The sequence below is a fragment of the Pristiophorus japonicus genome, chromosome 1 (genome assembly GCF_044704955.1).
Source record: "Pristiophorus japonicus isolate sPriJap1 chromosome 1, sPriJap1.hap1, whole genome shotgun sequence".
In the NCBI taxonomy this organism is placed as follows: domain Eukaryota; kingdom Metazoa; phylum Chordata; class Chondrichthyes; family Pristiophoridae; genus Pristiophorus; species Pristiophorus japonicus.
Genome location: NC_091977.1, coordinates 446,109,623 through 446,131,221, shown reverse-complemented (window position 1 = coordinate 446,131,221; position 21,599 = coordinate 446,109,623). Strand labels below are relative to the sequence as shown.

General features: G+C 41.7%; 1 protein-coding gene across 1 annotated transcript in view; it reads right to left on the bottom strand.

Moving 5' to 3' along the window:
• The window catches only part of smchd1 (structural maintenance of chromosomes flexible hinge domain containing 1), a 302,280-nt gene that overhangs the window by 240,195 nt on the left and 40,486 nt on the right, over positions 1-21,599 (bottom strand). Inside the window, exons 6-11 of the mRNA XM_070893027.1 lie at positions 14,130-14,244; positions 13,149-13,268; positions 12,471-12,637; positions 11,390-11,480; positions 8,939-9,149; positions 4,190-4,307 (exon numbers count right to left, since the gene is read on the bottom strand). Of these exons, the coding sequence (XP_070749128.1) occupies positions 4,190-4,307; positions 8,939-9,149; positions 11,390-11,480; positions 12,471-12,637; positions 13,149-13,268; positions 14,130-14,244 (822 nt within the window). The remainder of the gene's footprint in view (positions 1-4,189; positions 4,308-8,938; positions 9,150-11,389; positions 11,481-12,470; positions 12,638-13,148; positions 13,269-14,129; positions 14,245-21,599) is intronic.

Here is a 21,599-nt window from a genome sequence, read left to right as displayed (position 1 = left end):
TTATATAGCATTTTTCACGACTACCGGATGTCCCAAAGCGCTTTATAGTCGATGAAGTAATTTTTGAAGTGTAGTCACTGTTTTTATGTAGGAAACACAGCAGCAAACTTGCACTCAGCAAGCTCCAACAAACTGCAATCTGATAACGATCAGATAATCTATTTTTGTTATGCTGAATGAGGGATAAATATTGGCCAGGATAACTCATCTGCTCTTCTGCAAATTGTGCCATGGGATCTCACGTGAGAGAGTAGACGGGGGCCTCGGTTTAATGTCTCATCCGAAAGACAACACTTGCTATAGTGCAGTACTCACTCAGTACTGCACTGGGGTGTCAGCCGAGATTTTTGAGTCAAGTCTCAGGAGTGGGACTTGAACCCACAATCTTCTGAACCAGAGGCGAAGATGCCATCAACTGAGGCACTGGCTGACACTGTAAATGTAAAAGCAAGTTGACAAAAATGTGATTAAAAACATCAGTAAGGAAGTGTGTGCAGGTGCAGGACTAAGATATATGCAGATTATATTTCCAATATACAAGCTTGCACCTCCTCCATCCCAAATAAAATCAAGAATTATCTATTTTCTCAGGCTACAAGTTGCAACCTCATTCCACAGCTTTGGTCCAAACATGGACAAAAGAGCAGAATTCCATAGATGAGGTGAGAGTGACTGCCTTTGACATCAAGGCAGCATTTAACCGAATGTGGCATCAAGGAGCCAGAGTAAAATTGAAGTCAATGGGAATCAGGGGGAAAACGCTCCACAGGCTGGAGTCATACCTAGCACAAAGGAAGATGGTTGTGGTTGTTGGAGGTCAATCATCCCAGTCCCAGGACATCGCTGCAAGAGTTCCTCAGGGCAGTGTCCTAGGCCCAACCATCTTCAGCTGCTTCATCAGTGACCTTCCCTCCATCCTAAGGTTAGAAGTGGAGATGTTCACTGACGATTGCAGTGTTCAGTTCCATTCTCAATTCCTCAGAAAATGTAGCAGTCCACGCCAGCATGCAGCAAGACCTGGGCGACATTCAGGCCTCGAGTTGATACGTTGCAAGTAACATTTGCACCACACAAGTGCCAGGCAATGATATTCTCCAACAAACAAGAGACTAACCACCTCCCCTTGATCTTCAACGGCATTACCATTGTCGAATCCCCCACCATCAACATCCTGGGGGGGGTCACCATTGATCAGAAACTTAACTTGACCTGCTACATAAATACTGTGGCAACAAGAGCAGGTCAGAGGCTGGGTATTCTGCGGCAAATATCTCACCTCCTGACTCCCCAAAGCCATCATCCACCATCCAAGGCACAAGTCAGGAGTGTGATGGAATACTTTCTACTTGCCTGGATGAGTGTATCTCCAACACTCAAGAAGCTCGACACCATCCAGGACAAAGCAGCCTGCTTGATTGGCACCTCCCCTTGATTTCAACGGCATTACCATCGTCGAATCCACCACCTTCAACATTTACTCTCTCCATCACCGGCGCAACGTGGCTGCAGTGTGCATCATCTACAAGATGCACTGCAGCAACGCGCCAAGGCTTCTTTGGCAACACCTCCCAAACCCTCCACCACCGAGAAGGACATGGGCAGCTGCCGCATGGCACATTCATCACCTCCAAGTTCCCCTCCAAGTTCCACACCATCCTGACTTGGAAATATAACGCTGATCCTTCAGTGTTGCTGGGTTAAAATCCTGGAACTCCCTCTCCAACAGCACAGTGGGAGTACCTTCATCACAAGGACTGCAGCAGTTCAAGAAGCCAGCTCTCCATCACTTTCCCAAGGGCAATTAGGGATGGGCAATAAATGCTTGCCAGCGATGCCCACATCACGGAATTAATTTTAAAAAGTCTCTTTGGGCTATTGATTAAAATTTTTTTAAATAAAATCACAAATGCAGGATTTAACACGTGAAGAATCCGAACATGTAGTTTGGGCAAACGTGTATGTACAACTATTGCATACAATCACAGGGTTTGCAAGAGCTCCAATGCAGCTGAGTGCACTGGATACAGCAAAAGCTATGGGCCCAGACAACATCCCAGCTGTAGTGCTCAAGACTTGTGCTCCAGAACTAGCCGCACTTCTAGCCAAGCTGTTCCTGTACAGCTACAACATTGGCGACAAAGTGGAAAATTGCCCAGGTATGTCTTGTCCACAAAAGCAGGATAAATCTAATCTGTTCAATAACCGCCCCATCAGCCTACTCACAGCAATCAGCAGCAAAGTGTTGGAAGGTGTCGACAGTGCTATCAAGCGGCACTTATGCACCAATAACCTGCGCACCGATGCTCAGTTTGGGTTCTGCCAGGAACACTTGGTCCCAGACCTTATTATGGACAGAAGAGCTGAATTCTAGAGATGAGGATGACTGCCCTTGACACCAAGACAGCATTTGACAGAGTGTGGCATCAAGGAGCCCTAGTAAATTGAAGTCAATGGGAATCAGGGGGAAACTCTCCACTGGCCTGAGTCACCCCTAGTACAAAGGAAGATTGCTGTGGTTGTTGGTGGCCAATCATCTCAGCCCCAGGACATCGCTGCAGGAGTTCCTAAGGGGGAAGTGTCCTAGGCCCAAGGCGATGCTCACTAATGAATGCATAGTGTTCTGTTTCATTTGCAATTCTTTAGATAATAAAGCAATCCATGCCTGCATGCAACAAGACCTGGACAACATTCAGGCTTGGGCTGATAAGTTCCAAGTAACAGTCATGCCACGCAAGTGCCAGGTTATGACCATCTCCAACAAAAGAGTCTAGCCACCTCCCATTGACATACAATGGGATTGCCATCGCCGAATCCCCCATCAACAACATCCTGGGGGGGGGGGGGTCGCCATTAACTGGATCAGCCACATAAATACTGTGGTTACAAGAGCAGGTCAGAGGCTGGGTATTATGTAGCGACTGACTCACATCCCAACTTCCAAAGCCTTGCCACCATCTACAGGACACATGTTAGGAGTATGATAGAATACTCTCCACTTGCCTGGATGGGTGCAGCTTCAATATTAAGAACCTCAACGCCATCCAAGACAAAGCAACCCGATTGATGGGCATCCCATTCACCATCTTGTACATTCACTCCCTCCACTACCAGCACACCGTGGCTGCAGTGTGTACCATCTACAAGATGCACTGCAGCAACTCGCCAAGTCTCCTTCAACAGCACCTCCCAAATCTGCGACCACTACCACCTAGAAGGAAAATGGCAGCAAGCGCTTGAGAGCACCACCACCTGCAAGTTCCCCTCCAAGACACAATGGGATTACCATCGTCAACCATACTGACTTGGAAATATATTGCCATTTCACCATCACTGGGTCAAAATCCTGGAACTCATTCCCTAACGGCACTCTGGGAGTACCTTCACCTCACTGACTGCAGCAGTTCAAGATGGTGGCAATAAATGCTATCCTTGCCAACGATGCCCACATCCCATGAATAAATAAAAATAAACTCAGTGGCATGGAATAGTCGGATCCAAGTTCACATGTGAAATATTGCAAACAATAAGTCGAGACATTTTATCTGCTGTTTTAAGTAAGAAGCCAACAACTTCAGAGAGAGGAGAAGGAAATCACCCGGAGAAAAATTTGCACATAACTTGATGGCCAGTTACGACGACAACGACAGAAATCTGGAAGGTCACTAGCGCATTGCGTCAGCTAATATTTAAAAGGGGAAAACTAAAATACCGTATCACAGGCAAAGTTACAACAGCTATGCAATGTGTTCCCAGATAGCTGAGTTTATCTAATGAATAGCCATGTGGTCAATAATCTGGTGCGTTAGTCGATTTCAACTGGGTTGGTCACATGAGCACAATTATTCATGAACCTTGACAGTGGAAGGGGAAGCAGAAAATCATTAAAGATTCCTGCTTCTGATCTCTATCAAGTGACCCTTTATGTGAGTACAAGTGCATCAATGTTGGTTCAACAATAACTTTAATAGAGAAAACGTCCCAAATCAGGATGGGATTGGCTGTGATGGCCTTGCATCAAATAATCTTCCAACACTCACTGCCAAGGCTCCCTTAGAAATAAGGAGCGAGTTATCAGAAGCCCAGTGTCTGTGGAATCACAGCCCAGCAAAATAATTAAGGGCTCAAGAGGAGAGGATAACAGGTGAAAGAAAAAGCAATTTTTCTTTTTTATAAAGTAAAATAATCTTACTCTTCCACTGTGGTATAGGGAATTAATCTTCCATTCCAAAAGCATTCAAATATCGGCCTTTTTCCTCTGGCCCCTTTATCGACGGAATAGCAGTCCTCCTCATCATCTTCCTTCACATCTAAAAACAGTCATAACAAAGTTCAACCATCTTCAAAAGATTTTAAATTTAAGACTAGATACAGCACTCTAATTCCCCTCCGTCCATTCTCCAGCGACAACTTGTACTCCATAGAAGATTATACTTAGAAGATCACTTAAAAGTTGTTGAGTAGAGCTAAAAACATTTGTAATTACACAATACATAAATACATCAAATTTACAAATGAATCTAAGTTTTTAAATAGAGTTTCAAATAAAAAGCCAAACAAGCATATTTGCAACTTCATGAGACAAAGAAAAACAATTCCCCAACATTACTAGTGCTTCCATCACCCATAATATAAGCTTGTTGCTGAGAGGCTCCGAGGTATGGGAAATGGCCCAAGTTGTCGAGGGCCGCGCCGTGAATCTTGATGACTGGGGGACAGTGTTGTGCGGCAAGGACAGGCTGGTGGAGGACCTTTGTCTTACGGATGTTAACGTAAGGCCCATAATTTCATATGCCTCGGTGAATACATCGACTATATCCTGAAGTTCAGCCTCAGAATGTGCGCAAATATAGGCGTCGTCCGCGTATTGTAGCTCAACAACAGAGGTTGGGGTGATCTTGGACCTGGCCTGGAGGTGACGTAGGTTAAACAGCATCCCACTGGTTCTGTAGTTTAGTTCTACTCCAGCGGGGAGCTTGTTGACTGTGAGGTGGAGCATGGCAGCGAAGAAGATTGAGAAGAGGGTTGGAGCGATGATACAGCCCTGTTTGACCCCAGTCCGGACATGGATTGGGTCTGTAATGGATCCATAGAAAAATTACAATACAGGAGGCGCCGATTTGGCCCACTGTGTCTGTGCCGGTCAAAAAAGAGTTACCTAGCCTAATCCCACCTTCCGGCACTACGTCCGTAGTCCTGTAGGTTAAGTGCACATCCAAGTACCTTTTAAATGTGATAAGGGTTTCTGCTTCCACCACACTTTCAGGCAGTGAGCTCCAAATTCCCACCACCCTCTGGGTGAAGAAGTGTTTCCTCATCTCCCTCTAATCCTTCCTCCAACTACTTTAAATCTATACCCCCTGGTTACTCACCCCTCTGCGACAGGAAATAGGTCCTTTCCATCCAATATATTTAGGCCCCTCATCATTTTATACATTTCAATTAAATCTCCCCCCAGCCTCCTTTGATAAAGAGAGAAAAGATTGCTTATGAGTAAGCTAGCAAGAAATATAAAAACAGACAGTAAGAGCTTCTATAAGTATATAAAAAGGAAGTGAATAGCTAAAGTTAATGTTGGTCCCTTAGAGGATGAGACTGGGAAATAAATAATGAGAAACATAGAGAAATGGCGGAGACTTTGAACAAATATTTTGTATTGGTCTTCACAGTAGAAGACAATAAAAGTATCCCAATAATGGATAACCAGGAGGCTATAGGGAGGGAGGAACTTAAAACAATCACTATCACTAATGAAAAAGTATTCAGTAAACTAATGGGACTAAAGGTGGATAAAGTCCCCTCGACCTGATGGCCTGTATCCTAGGGTCTTAAAAGAGGTGGCTGCAGAGATAGTAGATGCATTGGCTGTAATCTACCAAAAGTCCCTGGATTCTGGTGAGGTCCCAGCGGACTGGAAAATCGCAAATATGACATCCCTATTTAAAAAAGGAGGTAGACAGAAAGCAGGAAACTATACACCAATTAGCCTAACATCTGTCATTGGGAAAATGCTGGAGTCCATCATTAAGGAAGTAGTAGCAGGACATTTAGAAAATCATAATGTAGTAAAGCAGTCAGCATGGTTTTATGAAATTTGCTGGGTTTTTTGAGGATGCAACGAGCAGGATGGATAAAGGGGAACCAGTGGATGTCGTGTATTTGGATTTCCAGAAAGCATTCGATAAGGTGCCACATAAAAGATGACTGCACAAGGGGTTGGGGGTAATATATTCGCATGGATGGAGGATTGGCTAACAGAAAGCAGAGTGTCAGGATAAGCGGGTCATTTTCAGGTTGGCAAACTGTAACTAGTGGGGTGCCACAGGGAGCAGTGGTGGGGCCTCAACTATTTACAATATATTAATTACTTGGATGAAGGCACCGAGTGTAATGTCACCAAATTTGCTGAGGATACAAAGATAAGTAGGAAAGCAAGTTGCAAGGAGGATGCAAAGAATCTAAAGGGATATAGATAGGCTAAGTGAGTGGACAAAACTTGGTGGATGGAGTATAATGTGGGAAAATGTGTGGTTATCTACTTTGGTAGGAAAAATAAAAAAGCTAATTATTATTTAAATAGGGAGAGATTACCAATGCGGTGGTAGAGGTATCTGGGGGTCCTTGCACATGAAACATAAAAAGTTGGCATGCAGGTACAGCAAGGAATGAGGAAGGCAAATGGAATGTTGGCCTTTATTGCAAGAGGGATGGAGTATAACAGTTGGGAAGTCCTGCTACAACTGTACAGTTTTGGTCTCCTTATTTAAAGAAGGATATAGTTGCACTGCAGGCAGTTCAGAAAAGGTTCACGAGGTTGATTCCAGAGATGAAGGGATTGTCATATGAAGAAAGTTTGAGCAGGTTGGGCCTATACTCATTGGAGTTTAGAAGATTTAGAGGCGATCTTATTGAAACATATAAGATACTGAGGGGGTTCGACAAGGTAGATGCAGAGAGGCTGTTTCCCCTCGTGGGGGAATCCAGAACTTGGGGGCATAGTTTCAGAATAGGGGGTTGCCCATTTAAAACGGAAATGAGGAGGAATCTCTTCTCGGAGGGTTGTGAATCTTTGGAATTCTCTACCTCAGAAAGCTGTGGAGGCTGGGTCATTAAATGCATTTAAGGTGGAGACACAGATTTCTGAAAGATAAGGGAGTCAAAATTATGGGGAGCAGGTGAGGAATTGGAGTTGAGGCCAGGATCAGATCAGCCATGATCTTATTGAATGGTGGAGCAGGCTTGAGGGTCCAAATGGTCTACTTCTGCTCCTATTTCTTATGTTCTTACGTTCCAAGGAAAACAACCCCATCCTATCCAATCTTTCCTCAAAGTTTTCCAGTCCTGGCAACATCCTTGTAAATCTCCTCTGCACCCTTTCTAGTGCAATCACATCCTTTCGATAACATGGTGACCAGAACTGCATGCAGTACTCAAGCTGTGGCCTCACTAGTGTTAGCACTAGTTCTAGCATAACTTCCCTGCTCTTGTATTCTGTGCCTCGGCCAATAAAAGAAAGCATTCCGTATGCCTCTTTAACTATCTTATTGACAACTGCTACCTTTAAGGATCTGTGGATATATACTCCAAGGTCCCTCTGTTCCTCCACACCTCTCAGTATCCTCCCATTTATTGTGTATTCCCTTGCCTTGTTGCCCCTCCCGAAATGCAATACCTCATACTTTTCCGGATTGAATTCCATTTGCCACTTTTCTGTCCAACTGACCAGTTCATCGATATTTTCCTGCGGTCTAGAGCTTTCCTCCTCACTATCAACCACACAGCCAATTGTTGTATCATCTGCAAATTCTTTATTATGCCCCCTACATTAAAGTCTAAATCATTAATATAATACTACAAAAAGGGACAGAGTACTGAGCCCGGAACCCCACTGGAAACAGCCTTCCAGTTACAAAAGCTCCCCTCAACCACTACTCTTTGCTTCCTGCCACTGAGCCAATTTTAGATCCAATTTGCCACTCTCCCTTAGATCCCATGGGCTTTTACTTTTTTTGATCAGCCTACCATGTGGGATCTTGTCAAATGCCTTACCAAAATCGATGTAAACTACATCAAACACACTGCCCTCATCGACCCTCCTTGTTACCTCCTCAAAGAACTCAATGAAGTTAGTCAGACACGGCATTCCCTTAACAAATCCATGCTGAATGACCTTGATTAATCTGCGTCTTTCTAAATGAAGGTTTATACTGTCCCTCAGAACCGATTCCAGTAATTTTCCCACTACCGAGGTTAGACTAACTGGCCTGTAGTTGCTTGGTTTATCCCTTCCTCACTTTTTAAACAATGGTACTTTAGCAAACATACGCAGCATGTTGCCCATTAATCAGAGTGTTACAGATGTTAAGGTCCAACAGAAAACCCATCAGGCATAAAATGTATCACCCAAAACTAAAAGCAGTGAATTTACAGTCAAAATTCTTACAGGATTAATATACAATTTATCTTTTTCCTTTGGAATCTTCTCCATTGAAAAATATTTCAGAAACCATGTTTGTTATTGCCTGTACTTTCCTGCTAGAGACAACCAGAAACTCATTATCTATTTTTGAAATAAGTTACTATGTAAGCACAGCTTACATGGTTTACTTTATATGTTTAAAATGGGGAACTATTAACATTAACTTCTGTGACACTCACATCATTGGAGAACTGCAGTTCTGTAGTTATACAAGTTATTTCAATCTTAAAACAAAATTAGGGCTGTACATTTGGCTTGCATACCATACATGTTAACACCGAAACCTGGAGGGATTAAGAGGAGGAAGGGGAAAGCAGTATAGCAGTAACTTTTTTCCTTTCCTCATGAAGTCTGCAAATGCAAGAATTGTGTTTAAACAGCGATCCATATTAGGAAACTAATAGAGCACCACCCCCCCCCCCCTCCACTATTTGAACTAGTTCAAATGAAAAGCCTTCTTACTATATGGGCAGCTAACATCTTCAGGGTATGTTTCTTTATCATACAGGAAAGGATGATAACGTATTACTCCTTCGACAACACCTTCTCCTTCTACGTGTGCTTTAAACTCAAAGCAGTCAGCAGCAGTGTTGATGAAGAGAGTCTGCATGTCATCTTTTATTTCCCTTAGATTCACAATCTTAGGGACTTTTCCTTTCTCAAACATGGATATCTAATATAAAAAGGGACATGAAAAGGCAAATTAGAACTGAAAACACACTGCATTAAAAGCAATTAAAGGAAGTCACATCATCAGATCTGCTTACAAGGAAAAAATTTCACTATGAATGAATGCTCTGTTCCTTACTTTAAATATAATTTTAAAATGCAGAAAGATTAAACAATGAGTGTCAATGAAAAATCTGAAGTTTAAGAAACTCAAGAGAGCCAATTTAAACTTATATATCTGAAACAGATTTAATGACTGTGTCTGTTAGTTCAGCTCCCTGACACCATCAGAGCCAGCAACTTCTCTAGGCCAGTAACCACCAGTGATGTTACATCAACCTCATTGAAAAAATATATGTTTAGTAAACAGATCTCTTACTAACATTTAACTTGGTGCTGATGTTAATATTTGCTTTTTAGGCTCTCCCATGATAAATATCATTTTAATAATAATTAACCCTAAATCCCAAAGCACAATGGGTCCAAGTTTCCACATGATTTGCGCCTGATTTTTTAGGAGCAACTGGTGGAGAACGGACTATCTTAGAAAATCGCAATTCTCCACATTTTTTTTTCTGCAGTTCTCGTCAGGTAGAACAGTTCCACTTTGGAACAGAATTTTTTCTTCAAAAGGGGGCGTGTCCGGCCACTGACGCCTGATTTCAAAGTTTCCACAGTGAAAACGTACTCCAAACTAACTTAGAATGGAGCATGTGAAGATTTTTGTAGAACTGAAAAAACCTTGTCTACACATAAAAAAATCAGACGCAGGTTACAAATTAGGCATCCAGAACGAGGTGGGGGCGGAAGGGAAGTCATTAAATTCTATAATAAATTCTTATTTATACTTATACAAATAAATCCAACCTGAATAAACATTTATAAGCAAAGAAAACATTAAATAAACCATCTTCCTACCTGTGTGAAAGTGCTTCAGCCAGGGAGAATGCTGCAGGCGTTCGTTCCCGCGGGGAGGTGGGAGGGTGGGAGGGGGAGGAGAAAGCCGTCCGTTCCCGCGCGGGGGGGGGGGGGGGGGGGGGGGGGGAGGAGCCGTTCATTCCCACCGGGGGGGGGAGGGGGAGGAGAAAGCCGTTCATTCCCACCGGGGGGGGGGGGGAAGAGAGAAAGCCATTTGTTCCCGACGGCGGGGCGGGGAGGGAGAGGGAAACGGCTGCCTCAACTTTGAGGTTTCCTGCAGCCTTCTCAGTGCTGATGGCAATGTGCTTTTATTAAAAAATGTTCAAAAATTAAACAGCTACAAAGAACTACAAAAATGGCCGAGTGCCAATGTTTCCTTCACACTGCGCGTGCGCGAATGCTACAACGCGCACGCGCAGCGTTGCCGGCAAGGAAAAAACTAATTTAAATGGTACCCGCCCCCTCCCACTTACAAAATCGGCGCGCGTGTAGGCTCCGCCCCCCGGACGCCGCGCCAAACAGACAAGGAGCTGCAGGGCACTCCAGAATCGCGCGTTTTTTTTCCGGCGCCGTTTTAGGCGCGAAAAACGGGTGCCCAGCTCGGAGGGGCGCCCATTTTTTATCGTGTGGAAGCTTGGGCCCAATGTGTTAATTACTGTGAAAGGAAAAATTTCTCCACAGATGCAGTTGGATCTGCTGAGTATTTCTGGCATGTTCTGTTTTTATTACAGAGATTAAAATCACTTAATACTTCTGATAATTTGATGAGTGATTGACATTTTCCATTTGGTTAATAGAGGTAAGACAAATCTAACCATCAAAACCTACTAAAATTGTTCCTTTTGCAATTATAGATTCACGCAATTATTTAACTGAACTAACATCAGCACCAAATTTGGTTCCATAATTACAGCATTGTTTCATTATTGGTATCCATTCTAAAATCCAAACTGATTGTAAAGAAATTGGATGATCTAATAATCTATTTTCATTGATTTTAATTCACTTCCTTCACATTCTTGGTTCAGTAACTAAGATATACTCTTTTGTTCTCCTCATGCCAAATTAGGTCATCAGCACTTTTTGTCAATGGACAACTAGTAAAAAAAAAGGTCTTAATATAGATCGGCAATAAAAAAAATTATACGAATCTGGCCTAAAGTGATTGGGGAAAATAGGGAAGAAAATTAGACGTTTTAAATTCACAATTCTTTTTAAATATGAAAACTAAAGTCAAATAGTCTTTGAATTAAACCATAAAATGATTTTCTCTCAAATGAACAAGCATTCAAGGTGATTGCCTGAAAATTAATGTTACAAATTTACCTCTATATCAATGTTGCTAAAGGGTCCGACTTCTCTAGTTGCCTCCATATCATTTCCTTTAGGTCCATGAATATAGTAGTGGTATATGTGGCTAAAAGTAAAGCAAAAATATTAACATTTTTCATAAATCAGTTAAAATTGACAGTAATGCAATAACTGCAATCTTTGTGAAATAAATAGGTCAAGATACCAAGGAGGAGCAATAAGCTAAGGCAGTGTCCCTTTAAAATCATCATGCCATTAGGTCTTTCTGATTCTCACAAGTTCAGCCCCTGGTCTTTTAGTTCTTTCACCCAAGAATTAAGGCAATAAGTAAACTTGTGATGACTGGATCAAAAGCTTTTCTTAAAAAAATTAAAATTTAATTTGTTAATGGTAGTGGGCAATCTTTTCTTCTTCAGCTGTATTCTCCATGAACTAGAAAATTTACATCTAGTAATACTCCAAGAATGTTAATTGCAAGATCAGGGTATTGTTTGCTGTATGTAAGGATATTAACATTAAAATCATTAAACAACTGTGTCTTAAAGATAAAATACCCCATTTCAGCTTCTAGGGTTTGTCCAGAAACAACATTTCTCTGGTTACCATTTCAAGATAGCCTGTAGGCAGGTTGTTCTTCAAGTCTGAAAACTTTTAACCAAGCACAACACTAGAACAAATATATCGAGCTAGGAAGGTGTGAAAATTACCACAATATCACACACAACAATCCAGGCGCTATACTGGAGCATACCATTACTCATGAACGTACAACCTTGCAGTTTAATTCTTCAAGATCGGAGATAAATTTTGTTGTATAAAAAGTTTATTACATGGCTATCACCACCTGATGAGTCCCTTTGGAATGTACTTTACAATCAACAGTCCCAAATATTTCAAACTACATATGTGGGACGGAAACAGGATTCACACACTGAAAGAGTAACTTGTATTTATATCCACATTTAGAAAGCCATAGGAAGATTCTATACGTCTGTGTTGATGGTGGCATGGTTTAAAGTGAAATGCTGGTAACTTAAAAGTTGAATGGTAGATTACATAAAATGTTATCTTTATAGGTATAACACTCGTCACTTACGCCAGTTGTCTAGTCCAGAGATGAAAGTAGCTCTTCAGGTACTGTACATGGGTTTGCTGGACTCCTGTGATTACTACTGCAGTAAAACTTTCCTTGTCTTTTTCCTCCATTATGAGACTATGAAGGAATCGTTCATCTTCACTGGTGATATGCATTGAATCAGTTGGCTATTTAAAAAAAAAAGCATTTAACATTTCATAACAAATGTCACTTATGAACAATATTTTAGCACTCAAATCTCAAAATACAGTCACCATCTTTACCCAACTACACACTGCACCTGGAACTAACATTTCATGTATAAAAATTCCCAATTAACCTGTGTTTCAATGCCATTTAAATTCAATCCAGAATTTTTTTTAATTTTTTTTTTTACTGTGGTTAAACCACCTCTGATTCCTCTAAATTTAGTCAGTTGCATAGTTTGCAAACTTATTCAACTGCAGTAGAGATTCAATTCTGTCCCTCCTTTGTGAGACCCAGGTATCACATTATACAGGTTTATCAATGGGAAAGCTGTAATACATTCATTTTAACAGACTGCACCACTCACAAAAGCCTATTGAGGGGTAGAGTCATAAGACTAAATAGAAAACCCCTCACACTTATTAATCCTTGAAAAAGATTGTTCTTAATTTGTGTTGAAAGCTTTAAAAAAAACTCAAACTGTCTCTTTACCTTTCTGTTCCTGATGAACCCACTGTATATTGCTTCTTTATTTTTTTCCTTCTTTTCAAAATCATCTTTAGAAAGTATTAATTCATGTACATCTTGAGCATCTGCTGGTTTGGTTACCATCTTCAGAAAAACACAAATTACTTTGTTAGAACACAGAGCTAAAAGACAAAAGAAATCCTCACCATACTATGTTTTTATCATTTAAAAAAAATTAAATAAATCAGACAGTAGCCAGATAGTGATGATTATCTGTGCTCTTGCAGGAACTTCATTTTTTCTTTTTAATCCTTCCCTCGCACTTCACAAGCTATACTGTCCGGAATCTGGCAAGTTACATTCTCATCTTTATAGGTAAAATTAATGGGCATTACAAAATTCAGTTCAGACATGTTCAGTATATCCTATTTATATATATATATATGGTTTACTGTACTGGTAGCGATATGGGTTTAAAAAAAATTCTATTTAATAATAGTGTCTGGCACAGACACGATGGGCCAAATGGCCTCCTTCTGTGCCATAAATTTCTATGATTCAAGGACTTATCATACTAAGTAATACACAGTTGAGAGATTTACTGAGACACTTTTATATCATCTTATATAGACTAGAAGGTATTTTAACTAAAGATTTTCTACATAACCACAGTCTACCATCCCTTAGGAGTAAGGCTCTGGATTTGCCACCACACATTATGATGGCATATCTAAGCCTAAGGAAAACACCAGGATCAATTTATTGAGGTATTTTATCATGGTACAGTTACTTCTGTGCACCCATTTTTATCTAACAAAAATAGTAAGTGATGATTCATCAAATCAACTTACTGAAAGAACACATTTACACTTCAGGAAGTTTTGAAAAGAAAAGCACTGTTCTACTCAATTACTTTATAAATTTAAATGCACAAGTTGTTAAAACTAATCTTTTACTGTTGAATTGAAATACTCTTGCTAATGGCTTAAAAATTTATAAACTTACTCTCGTTGACTGGCCAATGAAGAAAACAGCTTGTTTCCCACCAACACCGAAATAGGAAATGTCACTATTGAGACTACGAGGCACCACAGGTGGACGAACATATCCTGAATGGTCACTGAGGAAATAAGATTTTTGTTTTCACCTTTGTAGACAAAACAAGATCTGCCTTAGCAATCAATCTAAATGCTTACTGCAGTTTCCATTTACATCAACCTTATAGCTGGTCAATACCAATATGGATCAAATTATTTGCAATGTTCGAAATCTCCAAATGCTTCCATTATATCTAAAATGACTTTTAGCGGTAACCTGAGCACAGTTTTGCCTTTAAACTGACCTTCAAGTAAGCTGTTTAATGAGGAGAAGTAGCTCCTATGACTAATCGCGAAGAAAAACAAGTTTAAAATGTTCCTTGAAATTCAGAACTTAAAAGTGAACAAAGTAAAGCTTTCCTCAATTGTTTGAATGCAGGTCAATATGGCTTCACATTGCAATTTTAACAATGAAGAGCAATTATTGTACAATATGCAGAGTTATAACCCCATACCATCTAGGAATTCTTATAATTTTTTTTATAGTCAACTATGTTGCTCAACATTACATAGGGTAGATAAGTAATTTCAATATTAACTTTGGCTCTTAACCCAAGAGACTGCATTGCTGAAAAACACTAGGTTGAGCATAAAGGGTAAGCAAAATCCAAAATGTGAGAGAAAAGTAAATTCAGTTTAATTTAAGAACATAAAAAAAAGGAGTAGGCCATTTGCCCCCGTGAGTCTGCTCTGCCATTCAATAAGATCCTGGCTGATCTGGTCTTGAGCTTAGCTCCATTCCCTGCCTGCTCCCCATAACCCAGGACCAATATCCTCACGGGGAGTTTTGCTAGTGCTGTTGGGGAGAGTTTAAACTAGCTTAGTAGGGGGATGGGAACCTGAGAACAAATTCAATAGGGAAGGAAGTAAAGCTGAAATTGGAAAGCAAGAATGTAGAAAGTGAATCTGTAAGACAGAGGAAACAAAAGTTAGTAAATAGTGATCAAGGAGGTCTTCCTGTGCTAAATGGTATATACTTCAATGCAAGGCGTACAGCGAATAAGGCAGATGAGCTGAGACCACAGGCAGACAATTGGGAGTATGACATTATAGCCATTAGAGACATGGCTGAAAGAGGGGCAAGATTTGGCAGCTCAATATTCCTGGTTATAGGATTTTTAGACAGGACAGAGAAGGGGTAAAAAAAGGGGGGGGTGAAATGGTGTCACGGTATTGATTAAAGAAACTATTGCAGCTGTGAGGCAGGATGATATGTTCGAGGGATCATCAAATGAGGCGATATTGGTCGAACTGAAAAATAAAAAAGGGGGGATCTCACTGCTGCCACACCTGTATTATAGACCCCCAAACAGTGGGAGGGAGATAGAAGAGCAAATATGTAGGCAAATTTCTGTGGTCCAAAAACCATGGGGCAGTAATAGTAGGGGATTTCAACTATCCTAATATTGATTGGGACAAATATAGTGTGAAAGGTATAGAGGGTGTGGAATTCTTAAAATGCATTCAAGATAACTTTTTTAGACAGTAAATAACAAGTCCAACACAGGAGGGGGCGATTTTGGATTTTGTTTTGGGGAATGAAGCTGGGCAGGTGGAAGGGGCATCAGTGGAAGAGCACTTGGGTGCCAGTGACCATAATTCACTAAAATTCAAGGTAATTATGGATAAGGACAAGGATAGATCAGGAATAAAAGTCCCAAATTGGGGAAAAGCTAACTTTGCTAAGTTGAGAAGTGATTTGGTCACAGTGGACTGGAAACAGCTGCTTGAAGGTAAATCAGTGCCGGAACAGTGGGAGGTATTCAAGGAGGAGATCCGGAGCGCTCAGGCCAAACATGTGCCCTTAAAAGAAAAAGGGTGGGAATAACAATTCTAGAACCCCTGGATGTCTAGAAACTTACAGGGGAGGATAAAGAAAAAAAGGTAAGCTTATGTCATATACCAACAGCTAAATACTGTAGAATCTCTGGAGGAATATAGAAAATTCAGAGGTAAAATTAAAAAGGATATTAGGAATGCTGAGAGAGCAGAAAAATTCTTGGCAAGTAAATTCAAGGAAAACCCAAAGAGCAAGAGGATAACTAAAGAAAGGGTAGGGCCTATTAGAGACCATGAGGGTTTTCTATGTGTGGAAGCAGAAGATGTTGGTATGGTTCTTAATGAATATTTTGCATCTGTTTTCACAAAGGAAAGGGGCAATGCAGATACTGCTATCAAGGAGGAGTGTGAAATTCTGGATGAAATAAACAGTGAAAGGAGGGTTTACTGCTCTGAAAGTGGATGTCCCCAGGCCCAGATGAAATGCATCCCAGGCTGTTGAGTGAAGCAAGAGAGAGATGGAGAGGGTGCAGAGGAGATGCACGAGGATGCTGCCTAGAATGGAGAATCTTAGCTATGAGGACAGATTGGATAGGCTGGGTTTTTCTCCTTGGAGCGGAGGAGGCTGAGAGGAGACCTCATTGAGGTATATAAAATTTTGAGGGGCCTGGATATAGTGGATAGCAGGGGCCTATTTCCCTTGGTGGACAGGTCAATTACGAGGGGGCACAGGTTTAAGGAGGTTGGTGGAAGGTTTAGGGGGGGATTTGAGGGGAAGCTTCTTCACGCAGAGGGTTGGGGGGGTCTGGAACTCACTGGAAGGGTGGTAGAGGCAGAAACACTCACCACATTTAAAAAGGTGCTTGGATGGGCACTTGAAGTGCCGTAACTTGCAGGATTAAGGACCTAGAGGTGATAAGTGGGATTAGACTGGATAACCTCTTGTTGGTTGGCGCAGATACGATGGTAAGTACTTCAGGGAATCTAATACCGCCAGAGTGATCCCCTGGACTAGTTTTGATCGCCTGGATGGGTCGGAGAGGAATTTTCCTAGATTTCTCCCTCCAACTAATTGGCCTGGGTTTTTATCTGTTTTTTTTGCCTCTCCCAGGAGATCGCATGGGGTGGAATGTAAAATGTTGCGATACAGGGGATGTCATAGTTGTATGGGGCGGACTGGCTGGGCCGGATGCTCTTTACCTGGCCATCGTTCACTGTTCATAGGTTTATATGTAACCTTCAGGGCTGCTGACCGAGGGCCATGTGGCTCTGTGTTTGCTGGCGTGGACACGATGGGCCGAAATGGCCTCCTTCTGCACTGTAAATTTATATGTTTTTATGTAACCCTTCACTCCCTTATCGTTCAAAAATCAGTCGATCTCACCTTAAATATGTTCAATGACCCATCCTCCTCAGCCCTCTGGGGCAGAGAATTCCACAGATTTACAACCCTCAGAGAAGAAATTCCTCCTCATCTCAGTTTTAAATGGGCGACCCCTTATTCTGAAACTATGCTCCCTAGTTCTAGATTCCCCCACGAGGGGAAACAGCCTCTCCATCTACCTCGTCGAGCCCCCTCAGTATCTTATATGTTTCAATTAAGATCGCCTCTCATTCTTCTAAACTCCAATGAGTATTGGCCTAACCTACTCAACCCCTTCATCTCAGGAATCAATCTAGTGAACTTTCCCTGAACTGCCTCCAATGCAAGTATATTCTTTCTTAAATACGGAGACCAAAACTGTACGCAGTGCTCTAGGTGTGGCCTCACCAATACCCTGTACAGTTGCAGCAGGACTTCTCTGCTTTTATATTCCATCCCCTTTGCAATAAAGGCCAATATTCCATTTGCCTTCCTGATTACCTGCTGTACCTGCATACTAACTTTTTGTGTTTCATGCACAAGGAGCACCAGGTCCCTCTGTAAATAGTTGAGGCCCTAGCACCGATCCCTGTGGCACCCCACTAGTTACCGTTTGCCAACCAGAAAATGACCCATTTATCCCCACACTCTGTTTTCTGTTAGTTAACCAATCCACTATCCAAGCTAATATATTACCCCCAACCCCGTGAGCTTTTATCTTGTGCAGTAATCTTTTGTGGCACCTTATCGAATGCCTTCTGGAAATCCAAATACACTACATCCACTGGTTCCCCCTTAACCACCCTGCTCGTTACATCCTCAAAGAACTCCAGCAAATTTATCAAACATGATTTCCATTTCATAAAACCATGCTGATTTTGCTTGACTGCATTATGCTTTTCCAAATGTCCTGCTACTGCTTCTTTAATAATGGACTCCAGCATTTTTCCCAACGACAGATATTAAGCTAACTGGTCTATAGTTTTTTTTTAATAAATAGGGGCGTTACATTTGCGGTTTTCAAATCCGCTGGGACCTCACCAGAATCCAGGGAATTTGGGGAGATTACAACTAATGCATCCACTATCTCTGCAGCCACTTCTTTTAAGACTCCAGGATGCAAGCCAACAGATCCAGGGGACTTGTCCACCTTTAGTCTTATTATTTTACCGAGAACTACTTCTTTAGTGATAGACATTGAATTAATTACCCACCTCCCTATAGCCCCTTGATTATCCACTATTGGTATGCTTTTAGTGTCTTCTACCGTGAAGACCAATACAAAATATTTATTGAAAGTCCCTGCCAATTCCCTGGTCCCCATTATTAATTCCCCAGTCTCATCCTCTAAGGAACCAACATTTACTTAATCACTCTCTTCCTTTTTATATACCTGTAGAAACTCTTACTATCTGTTTTTATATTTTTTGCTAGTTTACTCTCAATCTATCTTCCATCTCTATTATTGTTTTAGTCGTCCTTTGCAGTTTTTTTTTAAGTTTTCCAATCCTCTGGCCTCCCACTAATCGTGGCTACTTTGTATGCCATTGTTTTCAATTTGATACCATTCCTTATTTCCTTAGTTAGTTATCCCTTCTCAAAGTCTTTCCTTCTCACTGGAATATATTTTTTGTTGAGAGTTATGAAATATCTTCTTAAATGTCCGCCACTGCTCATCAACCGTCTTACACATTAATCTATTTTCCCAGTCCACTTTAGCTAACTCTGCCTTTATTCCTTTATTTAAAGCTTAGGATACTGGTTTGAGAACCAACTTTCTCACCTTCCAACTGAATTTGAAATTCAACCATGCCATGATCACTCTTTCCTAGAGGATCCTTTACTAGATAATTTATTAATCCTGTCTCATTGCACAGTACCAAATCTAAGATAGCCTGCTCCCTAGATGGTTCCGTAACGTACTGTTCAAGGAAACCATCCCGGATACACTTTATGAACCCTTCCTCAAGGTTACCTTGGCCAATTTGATTTGTCCAATCAATAAGATTAAAATCTCCCATGATTATTGCCATTTCTTTTTTACAAGCCTCCATTATTTCTTGATTTATACTCCGTCCAACGGTGTCGCTACTGTTCGGATGCCTATAGACTATGCCCACCAGTGACTTCTTCCCCTTATTATTTCTTATGTCCAGCCAAACTGATTCTACATCTTGATCTTCTAAGCCAATATCATTTCTCACTACTGCACTGATCTCATCCTTTATTAACAGAGCTACCCCATCTCCTTTTCATTTCTGTCTTTCATAGAAACAGAAATTTACAGCGCGAAGGAGGCCATTTCGGCCCATCATGTCCGCGCCAGTCGATAAAGAGCCGCACGACCCTCGGTCAGCAGCCCTGAAGATTACATATAAACCTATGAACAATGACGGAAAGGTAAAGAGCATCCAGCCCAACCAGTCCGCTCCACACAACTACGACACCCTTACACTGAAACAATCTACACTCCACCCCAGCCGGAGCCATGTGATCTCCTGGGAGAGGCAAAAACCAGATAAAAACCCAGGCCAATTTAGGGAAAATAAATCTGGGAAAATTCCTCTCCGACCCATCCAGGCAATTGAAATTAGTCCAGGAAATCAGCTGGCCGTATTCGATTCCTGCAGTACTTACCATTATATCTGCGCAGGCCAACAAGAGGTTATCCAGTCTAATCCCAATTACCAGCTCTAGGTCCGTAACCCTGCAGGTTACGGCACTTTAAGTGTCCATCCAATCATCTTTTAAACGTGGTGATGGTTTCTACATCCACCACTCTTTCAGGCAGTGAGTTCCAGATCCCTATAACCCTCTGCATAAAGAACCCCCGCCTCCCAAATCCCCTCTAAATCTTGCACCAACCACCTTAAAACTATGCCCCCTCATAATAGACCCCGCCACCAATAGAAATAGGCCCTTACTATCCACTATGTCCAGGCCCCTCTATATTTTGTACACCTCAATGAGGTCTCCTCTGTTCCAATGAGAACAAACCTAGCCTATCCAATCTGTCCTCAAAACTAAGATTCTCCATTCCAGGCAGAAATCCTTCCGATTTGTCAAATACTCCATAATATTTAATTCCCAGCCTTAGTCACCTTGCAATCACGTCTCTGTAATGGCTATCAGATCATACCCATTTGTGCCATCAACTCATCTATTTTGTTACAAATGCTGCGTGCATTTAGATAAAGAGCTTTTAATTTTGTTTTTTTGAACCATTTTTCCCTGCTTTGACCCCACTTGTATCTCATATGTTGATACATTCTGTTCCTTCCTGTCATGCTCTGGTTATCATTTCCCCCAGTGCTACCCTGCTCTATTGCCTTCTCCTTGCTTTGACTTTTTAAATTTCCACTCACCTGAACCCTCCCCCCCACTATTTAGTTTAAAGCCCTCTCTACAGCCCTAGTTATTCGATTCGCCAGGACCCTAGTCTCACAGCATGGTTGAAGTGAAGCATGTCCCAACATAGCTCCCTCTTACCCTAGTACTGGTGCCAGTGCCCCATGAACCAAAACCCATTTCTCCCACACCAGTCTTTGAGCACGCGTTTATCTCTTTGATCTTATTTACTCTATGCAAATTTGCTTGTGGCTCAAGTAGTATTGCAAAGATTATTACCTTTGTGGTTCTGCTTTTTAAATTTAGCCCCTAGCTGCTCATACTCTCTCTTTGTCCTACCTATGTCGTTGGCACCCACGTGGACCCACTCCAAGTTCCTCTCCAGCCCTGAGGCGATGTCCTTAACCCTGGCACCGGGCAGGCAACACAACCTTCGGGACTCTCGCTCTCAGCTGCAGAGAACCGTATCTATCCCCCTAATGATACTGTCCCCTACCACTAACATTTTTTACTCCCCCCACTTGAATGGTCCCCTATACCATGGTGCTGCGGTCAGTTTGCTCATCCTCCCTACAGTCCCTGCTCTCATCCACACAGGGAGCAAGAATCTCGTACCGACCGGTTAGACAATTGCAAGGGCTGAGGCTCCTCCAATGCTAATTCAACCTCGGCGGAGCCAAAGTTCCTCGAGCTGCAGACACTCACTACAGATGTTGTTGCGGTGGTGTCCACCAGCTCCCACATGTTGCAGCAGTAGCACATCGCCTGCCCTGCCATCTATAATGTATTTAATTAATTTCCACTACTGTGGTAGTGTTATCACCGGATATTTAAAGTGCACCAGGCACCATGCAGTAATAACAAGTTGCCCATTAAGTTTTAAAATGA